Source organism: Dipodomys merriami, unplaced genomic scaffold (assembly GCF_024711535.1).
Source record: "Dipodomys merriami isolate MVZ:Mamm:240054 unplaced genomic scaffold, mDipMer1.0.p SCAF_1, whole genome shotgun sequence".
NCBI classification, from domain to species: domain Eukaryota; kingdom Metazoa; phylum Chordata; class Mammalia; order Rodentia; family Heteromyidae; genus Dipodomys; species Dipodomys merriami.
In genome coordinates, this window is record NW_027202270.1 from 5,337,053 (window position 1) to 5,353,124 (window position 16,072).

At 42.6% G+C, this 16,072-nt stretch overlaps 1 protein-coding gene across 3 annotated transcripts in view; it reads right to left on the reverse strand.

Annotated features, from left to right (window-relative positions):
- The window catches only part of LOC138820744 (UDP-glucuronosyltransferase 1-6-like), a 144,078-nt gene that overhangs the window by 65,250 nt on the left and 62,756 nt on the right, over positions 1-16,072 (reverse strand). The window contains exon 1 of one of the 3 annotated variants that reach the window (XM_070012912.1): positions 13,147-14,021. The exons of the other annotated variants lie outside the window; for them this stretch is intronic. Within the exon in view, the coding sequence (XP_069869013.1) occupies positions 13,147-14,001 (855 nt within the window). The 5' untranslated portion in view covers positions 14,002-14,021. Of the gene's footprint in view, positions 1-13,146; positions 14,022-16,072 lie in introns of those variants that run through there. 3 annotated transcript variants of the gene reach the window in all.

Here is a 16,072-nt window from a genome sequence, read left to right on the forward strand (position 1 = left end):
ACCCCTTACCTGAATACCACGTGAGTGCTACTGTTCTTACCCCTCTCTCTGCTCTTTTCTGGCTCTTCTCTCTCTCTTTCCTCTCTTCCCAGCTCTCTCTCATTCCCAGGCCTTTCCCAGCCACGTGGAGTGCCAACCTTGCCTGGTCCCAGCAGGTCTACTGAATAAACCTACCCCTTACCTGAATACCACGTGCGTGCTGGTGCAGTTCTTACTTGGCTACCTCTTTTTAAAAACCTAACAAATAATAGTAATTGTAATAGTAACTACAATTATATAATAATAATAGCTATTATTAGTATAGAAATGAACTCCAGGAAAATGAAACAAGAGGTGATTCTGTTGCTGTTTTTGTTTTCTTTTTGTCTTTTTTTGTACATTTATCTGTCATTGGGAGATTAAGTGGGGGCATAGAAATGAAGGGACAAAGGGCAAACAACTACAGCAGTGGTACATATATTTTTTGCCAGTCCTGGGACTTGAACTCAGGCCTGGGCACTGTCCCTGAGCCTCTCTGTGCTCAAGGATACTGCTCTACCACTTGAGCCACAGCACCACTTCTGGCCTTTTCTGTTTATGTGGTACTGAGGTATCAAACCCAGGGCTTCATGCATGCTAGGCAACACTCAACCACTAAGCCACATTCCCAGCCCAAGCAGCAATGGAACTTGTTAGACACTGTATTGAAGATGAACCACACAACTTGTGGGTGGGAAAAGGAGGGAAAAACTCACAGAAAGTGAGAGAAGGTGTGGCACTGTCCAAAAAGAAATGTACTCATTACGTGGCTTGTGAAAACTGTAACCCCCTGTACATCAACTTCATAATAACTATTTAAAAGAATTATTTAAGCTGGGCACCGGTGGCTCACACCTGTAATCTTAGCTACTCAGAAGGTTGAGATCTGGATTGCGGTTCAAAGCCAGCCTAGGCAGGAAAGTCTGTGAAACTCTTATCTCCAATAAACCACCAGGAAACCGGAAGTGTTGCTATAGCTCAAGTGGTAGAGCGCTTGCCTTGAGCTGAAGAGCTGAGGGACAGTGCTCAGGCCTAGAGTTCAAACTCTAAGACCGACAAAAAAAAGAGAGAGAGAGAGAGAGAATATTTCAAATGGGTGCTGGTGGCTCACACCTGAAATCCTAGCTGTTCAGGAGTGCATTGCAGATCAAAGCCAGCTCAAGCAGGAAAATCTGTGAGACTCTTATCTTCAATTAACCATCAGAAAACAGAAGTGGCGCTGTGGCTCAGATGGTAGAGCGCTAGCCTTGAGCTGAAGAGCTGAGGGACAGCACCCAGGCCCAGAGATCAAGCCCAACGACAGACAAAAAAAAAATAGAAAAGAATATATGGACACATGTATGATGGAAAGCAATACATGGAAAAATCCAGTTGGACAACAGAAGACAATAAAAGAAGCAACCAGTAGAACTTTTTGAGATGAAGAACACAGTGTTTAAGCTGACAAACAAGAACCTTCAACAGCAGCTTTGACCGAGCACAGCTGATTTTCCAGGGCTGGGAAGGTGGCTCAGTGGAAGAGTGCTTGCCTTGCATGCCTGAGGCCCTGGATTTGATTCCTCAGCACCACATAAGAAGAAAAAAAAAGCTGAAAGTAGTACTGTGGCTCAAGTGGTAGAGCACTAGCCTTGAGCTGAAGAGCTGAGGGACAGTGCCCAGGCCCAGAGTACAAACCCCACAACTCACACACACACACAAAATTGATTTTCCAGAGAGAAATCAAGAATATGTATTGGGGAGAGGATCAGTTCGTCAATAAATGATAATGGAAAACTTGAAAATCCACATGAAGAAGAGTAAACTTATACCCTATATAAAAATTCAAAATGGACTAAACACTTTAAAAACCAGAAAATATAAAACTCCTAGAAAACATTTGAGGGAAACTCTGGAATGTTGGAATCACCCTCAAAACTAAATCTAAAATACAACTGGACATGATAGCTTGTACAGGACTCCAGGCATTCATACACAAATAGTCAGACTGAAGGAAGATATTTTTAAGGGAGGAACCTAAAGGTGTAACTCCTCTGAACATTTAAAAAATTAGTGGTCAAAACAGATCCCGATTTGTGGTGGTGCTGCTGCTGGTGGTGCTTTGTTTTGCTGCTGGGGATTCTTTGTTTGTTTTTGTTTTTTCTTTTTAAGGGGACAAAAGGGAGTGTGCTTAATGGAAGCAGGGAGGGTGAACAAATGCAATCATGGGATTCAGTATACATTGTGGAAAGTGAACTTGTGGGCAGGGATGGGAGGGGAAAACTGCAGGAAAGCTAAGGAAGGAGGCACCAAAAAGAATTGTACTTATTACCTGACACAAAGTGGCAACCCTCTGGATAACACGTTAATAATAATGAAATTATATTTTAATGTGTTTAAATTTTTTTGTCGGTTGTAGGGCTTGAACTCTGGGCGTGAGCGCTATACCTGAGCTCTTCAGCTCAAGGCCAGGGCTCTACCACTTGAGCCACAGTGCCACTTTTGGTTTTCTGGGAGTTTATTGGAGATAAGAATCTCCCGGAGTTTCTTGCCTGGGCTGGCTTTCAACTGGGATCCTCATATTTCAGCCTCCTGAGTAGCTAGGATTACAGGCGTGAGCCACCAGCGACCAGCTATGTGTTGAATCTTTTATTTAAAAAACACACATTGTTTCGTTGGATTAAAAGGCAGGAGACAGCTGAGCACTGGTGGCTCCTACTTGGTTTTTTTTTGGGGGGGCGGGGGGTCCAGTTGTGGGGCCTGAACTCTGGGCCAGGACGCTGTCCCTCAGCTCTTCAGCTCAAGGCTAGCGCTCTACCACTTGAGCCACAGTGCCACTTCTGACTTTTTTCTTTTTGCTTATGTGGTGCTGAGGAATCGAACCAGGGCCTCATGCAGGCAAGGCAAGCACTCTACCACTGAGCCACCTTCCCAGCCCTGGTGGCTCCTACTTGGAATACTAGCTACTCAGCAGGCTGAGACCTAAGGAACAGGTTTCAACATCAGCGCAGGCAGGAAAGTCTGGGAGACTCTTCTCTCCAATGAACCACCAAAGGCCAGAAGTAGAGCTATGGCTCAAATAATAGAGGGCCAGCCTTGAGTACAAAAGCTCAGGGACAGCATCCAGGACATGAGTTCAAGACCCAGGACCAGCACACATACACGCATACACACAAAACAATGAGAAGTTGGAAAAAGACACACCATCAAGCTAAAGTACAAAAAAAAAAAAAGAATTTACATTTTTAGTATAGAAAGAAAATTCAAGTAGAAATTAGTCAGAAGAGGTAAAGAATGTCAGTGTATATTAACAGAGGGGCAATTCATCAAGAATTTATAGCCATTATAAATATATATACACTCAGTGTTCGCACATCCCAAGTTGATAAAACAAATATTATTAATCATAAATACAAAAGTCAAGACATAACATTTGTGGTTGAGCCCAATGGCCCAATCTGATCAATACATAGAATGTTCTGGTTAAAAAAATATTCAACACAGACACATTACAATTGAACAACACCCTTGATGACATATAAATTTAGCCAACTGTGGAATAATGCCCTGTGTTTAAAGAAGAATTGAAATCTCTCAGGTGCCCACAGTACCTTTCCCAAACCAGATCATATCCTAAGCCATAAAACAAAATTCACAAAACACAATTTGACTTTCAGGTTTCTATATCCATAATAGAATAAAGATCAGTATCAAGGAACACGACACATGCTATTCAAAGAGATAAAGATTGAACACAGGTGTTTGAATCATCAGTGGGACATGGAAGAAATCAGGAAAGAAATCTCAAAACTTGGACACTGAAACAAAAAAGCAAACACACTGAATAGAACCGTGGAGCCAGGAAAGCAACGTGATGAGGACATTGCACCGCTACGAGCACCTACCTCAGAAACTCAGAGACCCCAGATTAAACCACCTAACCCTGAAGCTCAGGCTGTTGGAGATAAAGGAGAAACACCCCCCAAAAGAGAAAAGTCCTACCTTCGGCAGTGGCTTTCCCTGGTGGCAGTTGATTCCACCAACGTAGACCATGTTGGGCATCACAGGTCTGGGAAAGTCCAAGACAAAGTCAGTTCTTAACAACCAAATTGACACTTGGCTGAACAGGTCATATGTAGTGACCGGGGTCTGGAGAATCTCAGAGGCAACTTCTATGGCTTTTTCAACAAATATGGGACAAAATAGATGTTCTGTCAGGAAGGAAATGTGGTTCCACACTCTCTCTCTGAAAGTCATGGCATGCGATAAGCCCTGGAACCATCTGGGAACATAAGAAGGAGGACTGGGGCACTGGGTTCCTTCTTCAAGATTAGAGCAAAATGTTCCTCTGGAAAAGAACACAGATGGGAGTGAAAAATACCTGGCAACAATTAAGCCACACATGTCAAAAGGATCCAGGAACACTGCATCAAAAGAACTCTCACGTAGGTACTCTATCAGTTTTTTGTCATTAAACAAACTCTTACAGAGTGAAAAAATGATATCAAAAAAACCTTTAGCAGAACCTGTTGCTAGAGCAAACATATTGTCTTCCCGAGTTTTCCACTGGGTATCAGCAAAAACCTTGAACTCCCGGTCCAAATCCTGCAGCGTGTGAGGAGTTGAGTACGTCTTCACTGTGAAGTTCAGGGAGCGTCCCAGCTGCCAACTCACCTCCGGCACGACCACCACCACCTCATGCCCTCTCTGGAAGAGTTTCTCCACCACAGAACGCATGGACAACCAGTGGCTGCCGTCCATGGGCACCACCAGCAGCTTGCCTGCCTGGGCAGAGCCTGAGGCCAGCAGCAGACAGGCACACACAGGAAGGAGGGCAGGCAAGACTGCAGCAGCCATGGGCAGTGCAGCCAGGAGCAATCTGCAGATAGACACTATACAGCAGGTGCAGTAAGGACAAACAGAAAATGTATGTTGGATACAGTGGATGCACACACTTTGTACAGAAAGCTCCACTTGCTGTTGAAGATTTACTCAAAAGAATAATGGTTAACGAGAAGCAATTGCTAATATCCCTGATACATGTTATCTATGTCAGAATTGTTCATAACCTTTGCCTTGGGGATAAGCATGCCCTCTACTGACAGATCATTACACAATGGGTTTGGACTTTGACACTGTAGAAAGATGGAGAGCTAAACGAAATGAATAAAGTTGCTAATACTGCTTTGTTTCCCAAATAAACTTGGACTTTACCTAAATCTAACAAAGACTTCTTATTGAGAAAAAAAAAAAAAACTGGCACTCAGCCTCCAAGGAAAGACTGGGAGATCCCCGCCCTGCCCCCCTCACTGTGGTGGAACTCTCTGTGCCTCTGCAGTGACTCTGCCATTAGGTGGCTCTGCTGCTTGACTTGTCTGTTCCCAGCAGGATGATGTTCCATTGCCGAGTCCTTTGAGACTTGTGAAGTGATGGAGTAAGACAGCACACCACGGTGGACCACTCCAGAGATCTGAGAGGATTTGCACATGCTCTCCTTAACTCACTTGCTCTGATCCATCTGAAGGAATAGGCAGACACCCACTGGCTGCTGTCTCCCCACTGCATCGAAATGTCCTTGTTTCACGTGTGCTTTCATGTTGTACACAGAGATCGTGACTTGTGTCCCTGGTTCCATCTGTCAGCCACTTACAAAGTCTCATTACTCGACTCCCATACTTCTGAGCATTCCTTGTGGTCCTGAATGTGACTGCTTCACAATTTTCTCCTGCTTTCACTGAGCACACATTAGGCCTGAACATAGGAAGTACACTGGGAACATCTGTTACATGGTCTTCAAATACATTCGCAGATTTATATGCTTTCAAGTATGAACCCTAAGATGTGTTGGGAGATGTGAGGAACATTTGCTGAGAGGCTATATAAGCAATGTACAGGCCTGATCTTTTTGTGGGGGGGGAGGGGGCGGGCGCGGTCATGGGGCCTGAACTCTGGGCCTGGGCGCTGTCCCTCAGCTCTTCAGCTCAAGGCTAGCGCTCTACCACTTGAGCCACTTCCGGCTTTTTTCTTTTTGCTTATGTGGTGCTGAGGAATTGAACCCAGGGCCTCATACATGCAAGGCAAGAGCTCTACCACTGAGCCACCTTCCCAGCCCAGGTCTGATCATTTTGAACTATACAAAATGACTCTTTACAGGACCTTGCTGATGGACAATTGCTTAGTCATGACTTGACCTGGTGACTTAGTTCTTTCAAGTCATTGTCTTTGAAACACAAAACTCAGTAAATTGATGTCAAAAACTGGACTAATCTCATCTGTCATATTTCTTCCCTCCCCTAAAATTCAAGAACAGCTACCCACTCAGTAGGACATGTTATTTGAACTTGGAATACTGGGCACAAGCATCAGTTGTTGACATGGTTTACAAAAGTGAATGAAATTTGATTTCCAAATGCAAGGCCTTGTCATATCAGAAAAAGACACACTGAGGGGAGGACAGAGAAAATACAGAGACAGAAAGATCATAAAGAATGATACAAGTAAGTAATATTGATCCAAATCTAAAAGATATAATACTTTTGAAAGGCAAATATAAGGTCAGTTTAAAAAAAAAACACCAGGTTCTCAAAAGGGGTAGAGTGGACTCAGGGAAAGGGGGTAGATAAATGAGGAAGAGAAGATGGCGAGGATGCAGTCAAGAATCCAATGTACATCCTACAAAGTTCAGAGGAAGGGAAGAGGAAGGGATGGAGGGAAGGGTGAGGATATTGAATGGAATGGGATATTGATCAAGATATACTGTATTCATAAACTGCTTTGTTATATGGTAACTCCTTTATACAACTACTCAAAGATAATAATAAAAACGAATAATGTATGGGGCTTCTATATTAACCATTACTACTTAATCTATAGCTGCTTAACCAAAATATGTGCTGTAATACATAAATAAATAAGCCAGTGAGACAAAGTGAGAATTCAAAAGCAGATACAAAGAATATAATAAATTAGGACATAAAAATACAGTTCATTTCGATGGATGAAGGATGCAATTATACTTGAAATGTAATAGGAAAATTACTATGCTTTAGGAAAAGTAATACATCTCAACTCATACAGCATTGCACATTAAGGTCTTGCTGAAGAAAAAAATTAGGGGAACATGGTCAAAACATGATACCAAAAAGGTTTCTATTTCTAAAGTTTGGAAAGTCTTAAACCAGTTAAAATTGCAAAACAGATAAATAAAAAATAACTAATTAGATTACACGACAGTGAAAATAATTTATGAAAAAAGACAAAGACTACAACAAAATTATTTGCAATAAATATTAAAAGGCAAACTTTAACTGCTAGTCTTAAAAGGCCTGTAGCAATTAGTTATAAAAAAAGAAAAACAGCCCTAGTAAAAATTAACAAATGCGGGGCTGTGAGGACAAAGCAAGAGGTAACAGATCTAAGACTGCCATGTGCAATATTGAGAAGCATACTGACAGAGAGTGGTCCTGTCATCTGTGTCAGAAAATGGCTATTGTGAAATAGCCAAGATAAAAGTCACTTCATCAAAGGCAGAATGTCCCTGGTTTATCTCAAACTACCATCAGAATCAGATACTTTCCTGCCACTAGGGGCCATGCATACAGCTTCATTTACCACCCTATTAGAATGTATTTCTCCTAATCAGATCCATCAGATCTGTCAGATCCCATCCAACGGACACCTATACTTGGGACACCTTCTAATAGGACACCATACCAAGTACAAGACTGTCCATAAAGTGTTCTTGTCAAATGAGTGGAGTTGAGGCCAGTCAAACCCACGCGAACTTCCACCTCATAGCAACAGTTTCAACATCACCACCACCATGTGGGAGCAGAGAGCAAGCAGACACCAATCCAGCTATTGCAAAGTCACCGCATTTGCTACAATCAACTTACTGAATTTATCAATTTCTAAAATTACTTGTTTGGGGGTTATAATGACTTTAACCCATATGATGAGTTAGAAAATACTGCAATGGGTCTCTAAAGCACACACAATCTGTATGTATGTGTGTGCATACATGTATTATGTATGTATATGTGTATATAAGTTATATACAATATTTATATACAATAAAAGTTGTTATACATATAGATGTATCCATAATTATATACACACATATATAAACAAAAAAGTTACATGAGAATGAAGTTATATATAATATATAATAAAAGATATGCATGCACAAAGACATCAACAGCCGTTTTTAAAAAGAGAGATTTGGAACCAGGCACCAGTGGCTCATGCCTGTAATCCTAGCAACTCCAGTGGCTGAGATCTGAGGATCATGGTTCAAAGCCACCCTGGGCAGGAAAGTCTGTCAGACCCTTATCTCCAATTAACCACCTGAAAACCAGAAGTGGCGCTGTGGCTCAAGTTGTAGAGTGCTTGCCTTGAGCTAAAGAGCTGAAGGACAGCGCCCAGGCCTAGAGTTCAAGCCCACAACCAACAAAACGGGGGAGGGATACGTTGATATAGTGTGAGCACAAGTAATTCTATGTGAAAAAAATATGTTTGTATTCTGATTCTCAGTTTTATCAACTGTTTTCACAACTGTTAAAAGGGAGTTTGGGTCTCTTTGTGGTTGACAGCACATGCGCCACCTCACTGCCTGATAGGGAATAATTAATAGATACTCTGTTCAGTCTTGATGTCCCGCAACCACAGTGTTCTCTGGTTCCACATGATTTTCATCATCACAAACATCATTGTACAGAATATCTTTCTGTACAATGTTACACAGCCCCCTAACTTCAGTTCTCCAGAGTTAAAGCTCCCCCACTGAATAATACAGACAGAAATTGAAGTCGGTCCTCTAGGACCTACTCAGCAATTCCAACAGGACTTTTCAAACATGTCAAAGTACTGGCAGTGATTGCTTCATTCCTTCATTAAAGTAATTATCTGTTATTCACAGGAGAGCATCACAAAGGCTCAACAGCTAAATGCATATGATCATGTAAAATGATGCTTATGGAACTGAACCCCAAAAAATGGATACCAGAATTTTTAGCTTTGTTTTTTGTTTTAGATTTCTTTCTCTTTTGGTGTTGTTTTTGTTTTCTGTACTTTTTGTCTTGTATGTAAGTTACTGTGTTTGGTGAGGGTAAGAGGGAACACAGAAATGGTAGAACAAAAGGTGAACAAATGCAGCAGTGATACTCACTAGACATTATGTTGAAAATAAGCTCTACAACTTGGCGGGGGGAGGAAAAAACTGGGAGAAAATGAGGGAAGAGTTGACACTATTCAAAAAGAAATGTGCTCATTACCTGACTTATGCAACTTTAACACCTCTGTGCATATAACCTTTACAATAACAATCAAAAATAAACAAAAAATAATTATCTATCATCCTTATTAAAGGATTCAGATCCACTCCTGAATATACTTCCTCTGGATGGATTCAGGATATTTTGTTATAGGTCTCCTACATTGATACCATACACCATCAACACACACACACACACACACACACATGTTTACTTCTTATCAAACAGAACTATGAATTCTGTTCTCCAGGAGCACAAAAACTATATGTCTTCCCCTAACACAGCCTTTCACCTGAAAGAAGGGTGGAAAGTATGCATGGTTCACAGTTACCTTGATGAAAATTTACATTTATACTTGGGGCACACTCAGCCTATTAATCAAGTGCCTGCTTTAAGATCTCAATTCTTCCTGGAGATTTTGCATATACTTTTGCATATACTTATAGATATATATATATATATTACATAGAGTATAATATATATAACCTTCTAAAACATGTATGCTTTCAAATAAATCTGCCTGCTGATGCCCAAAAGTGTTATCTTTTCCTCCTTTGTAGAAAATAAAGGCATTATAGAACACATGCCTTTGAAACCCTGGTTTCATGTTGTATTGACTTCAAGACATGAGGGTGATAAAGAATCACATAAAGCTATTTCTACACTGCTCCATGTGATCTAATAGGCCAAACAACACTCTGGTGACTGAGGAACCTGTAGGCTCCACGCTCAGGTGGAGGGCAAGGACACAGCGAGGTGTGGGTGCAGCATGGCACTGAGCTGATGGAATGGGAGGAGAGAGACGCCCTTTCAATGGCTCAACTTTGCAGCTTTTCAGTGTCTTTTTTTTTTTTTTTTTTTTTGGTCAAATGTGGGGCTTGAACACAGGGCCTCAGCACTGTCCCTGAACAATTTTTGCTGAAGGCTGCTTGCCCTTTGAGCCACAGCTCCTCCACCTCTGGCTAGATAAGAGTCTCATGGAGACTCTTCAGACCAGGCTGGTTTCCAATCACGATTCTCAGATCTCAGCCTTCTGAGTAGCTAGGATTATAGCCGTGAGCCACTGGCACCCAGCTCAGCATCTTACGCCTTGCTTCTCCTTTCTTGATCTTGCTGTGTGCAAGAGTAACCCTACCTTTGACACACATAGATCTGGGCCTCCCAGACTCTTAAAGGAAGCATTATTTATACCAGTCCATCGAGTCAGCTCAAAAATCATTCCCACCAAATACCTTCCAATATGTGAGACTCTGACCATGTCCCCAGTATTGGAACAACAAACAAAAGTGAGTATTTTGCCACTGGGGCCCTGCCTCACCCCTGCATAGTCCACCCCTAGAGCCCTGCCTCACCCCTGCACAGTCCACCCCTGGAGCCCTGCCTCACCCCTGCATAGTCTATTCCTGAAGCCTTGCCTCACCCCTGCACAGTCCACCACTGGGGCCCTGCCTCACCCCTGCACAGTCTACCACTGGAGCCCTGCCTCACCCCTGCACAGTCTACCACTGGAGCCCTGCCTCACCCCTGCACAGGCCACCATTGGGGCCCTGCCCTTACTCCTGCAGCACAGATTGTTGGTGGTAGTACCATGTTCCTCCCTATAAGTAGCCTTATACAGGCTTTCCATTCAACACATCAGTTTATGAGTACAATGCATCTTGATCAAGGTCACACCTTCTGTCTTTCTCCCTCATTTCTTCCAACCCCACCCATCCACTCAGGTTACCTCGTTAACACAAAACGGCTACATTAATATTCTTGGCACTCAAAAGGATTATAACAACTCTTTTTTTAAAATAAAAAGGGGCATGTAATCATATTAAAAATAACCAACACTGTAAATGTGAAACTCATGGAAGAGGAAATACAAGGGTATGCTAACAACTAAACACTAATATATCCATAGAAAGAGGGAGTGAACATTAAAGCAGGCTCACACACAATGTTTTGGCCCAGAATTTAACACATCGTTAACAAGATGGCAATCTTTGGAGCCGGAGAGTGTTTGGAAAAGGTATAACTCTCATACATTGCTGGCCAGTGTAGTGGTTCAACATTCTGAAGACAATTCCTCAATTTATTAAATGTAATCAGAGATACTATCTGACAGAATAGTGCTGCTCCTAGAACACTGGCCTACTCAGATAACCAAAAGGACAGGAAATATATGCAATAATGTAAAGAAAACATGAAGAATGATCAGATATAGTCTTGCTCACAAATCCAAAAAGGAGAAAAAGCTAGGTTTTTACTGAGCTTGGAGGTTAGCTCAGGGTTGGAAGTGTAGCTTAAGTAGTAGGGCAACTGCCAATGAGTGAAAGCATCCGGTGATACTGAATTCACGTGCTGGTCTCAAAAACAAAAACGGTAGGGAACAGGCTAGCTCCAAACAATATGGTGTAACAATGTAAAAAATTGAATGCAATATTTAACAACTTGTCAGTCAGTAAGTAGTGGCCTTGATGATGCCTATAACTTATTGGCAAGTAGAAACACAAAGTAAAAGGCATCAAGTATGTTTTATTACTTGCATTTAATAGGCATGAAATTTATTCCTATGCCATTTAGTATATATACATGCATATTTTTTTTTGCCAGTCTGGCCTGGGACTTGAACTCATAGCCTCAGCGTTATCCCTCTTTGTGCTCAAGGCTAACACTTTAACCACTTGACCTACAGTGCCACTTCTGAATTTTTGTGAGAAGTTTATTGGAAATAAGTCTCACAGACTTTCCTGCCTGGACTGGTTTTAAACTGCAATCCTCAGAGCTAAGCCACCTAAGTAGTTAAGATTACAGATGGGAGCCATGAGCACTCAGAATGTGAAAATTTTGCTGTTGTTGGTGGTTGTGGGCCTTGAACTCTGGGCCTGGGCACTGTCCCTGAGCTCTTCAGCTCAAGGCTAGCATTCTACCACCTGAGCCACAGTGCCACTTCTGGATTTCTGAGTGGTTTGTTGGAGATAAGTCTCATGGTCTTGCTGGGCACCAGTGGCTCACACCTGTAATCCTAGCTACTCAGGAGGCTGAGATCTGAGGATCATGGTTCATAGCCAGCCCAGGCAGTAAAGTCCATAAAACTCTTATCTCCAATAAACCACCAGAAAACCAGAAGTGGTGCTGTAGCTCAAGTGGTAGAGTGCTCACTTTGAGCTGAGGACAGCGTTCAGGCCCAGAGTTCAAACCGACGACCGACAAAAAAAAAAAAAGAGTCTCAAGGTCTTTCCTGCCTGGACTGGATTTGAATCGTGATCCTCAGATCTCAGCCTCCTGAGTACAGGTATGAGCCACCGGCACCCAGCCCATAATATTTTTTTTGTATTTTTATTTTTACTAGTCCTAGGGCTTGAACTCAGGGCCTGAGCACTGTCTGAGAGGATCTCAGGCTAGGATTCTACCACTTGAACCACAGCACCACTTCCAGCTTTTTCTGTTTCTGTGGTACTGAGGAATCAAACCCAGAGATTCATGAATGCTAGGCAAGAACCCTACCAGTAAGCCACATTCCAGCCATAATCTTATTTTTAAATGGGTTTATACATAATGTTATTTTTAAATGGGTAGAGGAGATTGTCCTGTACATATAACATAAGTAAAGGGTCACATTTCATATTTAAAGAGTTTACAAAAAACAAGTTATAAATGCAGCCTGGTAGTACTATGAAATTATATCAATTCTACATATGTACATAAATGAGGGCAGCTACATAAAATCTACTTAAACCACAGTAAACTATGGTCACACATAAAAACATCATAAAAGGAAGAAAAATTATCAAGCTGCACCAGGAAGATGGTATAGTTTCAGCAAAAATAAAGAACACACCAATCAATGTCCAAAGTCTGTTCACGATCAATGAGCCAAGGAGAGAAGTCCTACCTTCGGCAGTGGCTTTCCCTGGTGGCAGTTCATCCCACCCACGTAGACCATGTTGGGCATCACAGGTTTGGGAAACTCCAAGACAAAGTCAGATCTCAACAACCAAATAGACACTTGGCGGAACAGGTCAGACACGGTGACTGGTGTTTGAAGAATTTCAGAGGCAGCTTCTGAGACAGGTTTGTAAAAGAGCGGACAAAACATTCGCTCTGCCAAGTGACTTATATAATTCCACACTCGCTCCTGGAAAGTCATGGCATCTGTGAGACTCAAGAGACCTCTGGGAACATAAGAAGGGGGAGCCGGACACTGAGCTCCTTCTTCAAGGTAATGACAAAATACTCCCCTAGAGAACAGTACAGATGGGAGTGCAAGGTACTTGGCAACAATTAAGCCACACATGTCAAAAGGATCCAGAAACACTGCATCAAAAGAGCTCTCCTTTAGGAATTCTACTAATTCCTTGTCATTAAACAAACTCCTACAATGTGAAAAAATCAACTGAAAAAATCCATAGGAAGGGCCACCTACTAAAGCAAAGATACCTTCTTCCTTCTTTTTCCACTGGGTGTCAATAAAAACCTTGAACTCCCGGTCCAAATCCTCCAGCGAGTGAGAAGTTGAGTACGTCTTCACTGTGAAGTTCAGTGCGCTTCCCAGCTGCCAACTCACCTCTGGCACAACAGTGACCACCTCATGCCCTCTGTGGATGAGTTTCTCCACCACAGAGCGCATGGACAACCAGTGGCTGCCGTCCATGGGCACCACCAGCAGCTTGCCTGCCTGGGCAGAGCCTGAGGCCAGCAGCAGACAGGCACACACAGGAAGGAGGCCAGGCAAGACTGCAGGAGCCATGGAGAGAGCAGCCAGAAGCAAGCCCGCTGTTTAGATACTGTGCTCCTAAAACACAGCAGATGGAAAAACAGGTAGGGCAGAAAGCAGCAATGAAAAGAGAGTGCATTTTTATATTCATTGAACAATGTTACACCCAATGGCAATGATTTACTCAGGGAAATAATTCATGAACTAATATCTCTCCAACACTTGCTGATACCTCTACTTGTATATTTTCCAGATTTTTTATGACCTTTGCCTTGGAGATAATCATGCATAGCACTGCAATTTAAATACACAGATATAAGCAGTAATTTGGGTCCTGGAGAACTCAGAGAGAGTAAAGAAAAGGAAGTTGGGACAAATTCTGGCCTTTTGGAACGTTTCCAAGAGTAATTATTAGATGTTATCTTCAAATTATACAACTTTCCTTGCTCAGAAACAAATATGCTTCCCAGCTTTAAAAGAACGTCTTCAGGTTCCTTATTCCAAGCCCTTCACTGGCAATGGACTTCCTCTTCACAGACACTGTCATGGACAGCCATCCCTGTTTATTTGGGTCTATTTGTAGCACAGTACATGTTCTATTCCTAACCCTTCCAAGGCCTTCCTTCAGTGCTGGGAAAGCCTGACAACTCTCCTACTGGGACTCTTCCAGGGCTTCCAAGGTATTGAGGGACAGAAAGGCGAACTGTTAGGAAGAGACAGAGAAAAAATTGGCAAACATAAATCATGGCCAACAACGGTGTCCCAGCATGATGTTTATTCTTCCCATAATGCCTCCAGCTACTACTGTTCAATGGTATGGGTGTCCTCTCACCTAATCAAAGGAGCCAGCGTGGCACGAGCACAAGCTCTCAGGCAACTCAAAGTCCAAGGGAGGAGGAATGGGCAGGACCCTGTTCTATAAAACCGTCCTCTGCAGAACTCTGATGAACTCCTCTCAGGCCCTCTCCTGCTGGAGACTTTCCTTACCTGCTTTCAAGCCTCTCCTTTCACTTTCAAGTAAACTTAGTTTACCGTCAATACTTTCTTGCCTTTGGCTTCTTTAATGAGTAGAGAAAATAAACCTGCCCTACACAGTATTCCTATCTTACAGTCATCTTTATTATTATTTTATTTTTTTATTTATCAGTGCTGAAGCTTGAACTCTGGGTCTGGGCCCTGTCCCTGAGCTGCTTATGCTCAAAGTTACTGCTCTACCACTTGAGCTACATCTTTACTGTTGGCTTTTGGGTCGTTTACTGGAGATAAAAGTCTCATAGATTTTCCTGCCAGGGCTGGCTTGGGACTAAGAGTTACAGATCTCAGCCTCCTGAGTAGCTAGGATTACAGGCTTGAGCCACCAGCAGCCTGCGTACAATCACCTTTTCTTTTTTGTTGGACATGGAGCTTGAACTCTGGGTGCTGTCCCTCAGCTCTCCAGCTCAAGGAAAGCATTCTACCACTTGAGCTACAAGGCCACTTCTGGTTTTCTGATGGTTTATTGGAGATAAGAGTTTCACAGACTTTCCTTCCCAGGCTGGCTTTGAACCCTAATCCTCAGATCTCACCCTCCTGAGTAGCTGGGATTACAGGTGTGAGGCACCAGCAGCCTGCCTACAATCACCTTTTAAAAATTAATTTCCCCTAATAAATCCAGGGCATCAAGTAGTTATTCAGTTCAGGTTTTTCTGAGATTTTTTTTTGAAATGCCTTTCTCTTTCCTTCATTATCCCATCTAGAGATTTGTCCTCTGGTGTGAGTTCACACAGTGACTCCCAGGACCCTCGTTGGATTGACTTGAGTTTCCTTCTCACATTCTTGGAGCCAATCTTTGACAGCCTCGTGTTCATATTCTTTCTGGCTTCTTTCTCCATCCACAGTATCCCCTCTACGCTCTGTTCATAGCATATGTTCAAGAAATGTTCGTGGCCTTAGACTCAACTACACAGAGGCAGGTTTCTAGAAAGCTTTAGGTGAGGCCAGTGATACACATTAGGGCACCTGAGGACCATTTAGTGAGCGATTCCTCAAGCAGCCACGGAAGGGCCTTGCTCCCGGTTAGGAGCACAGGATGGCCTTTTCCAGCGCATTTGCCACATCACCTCTT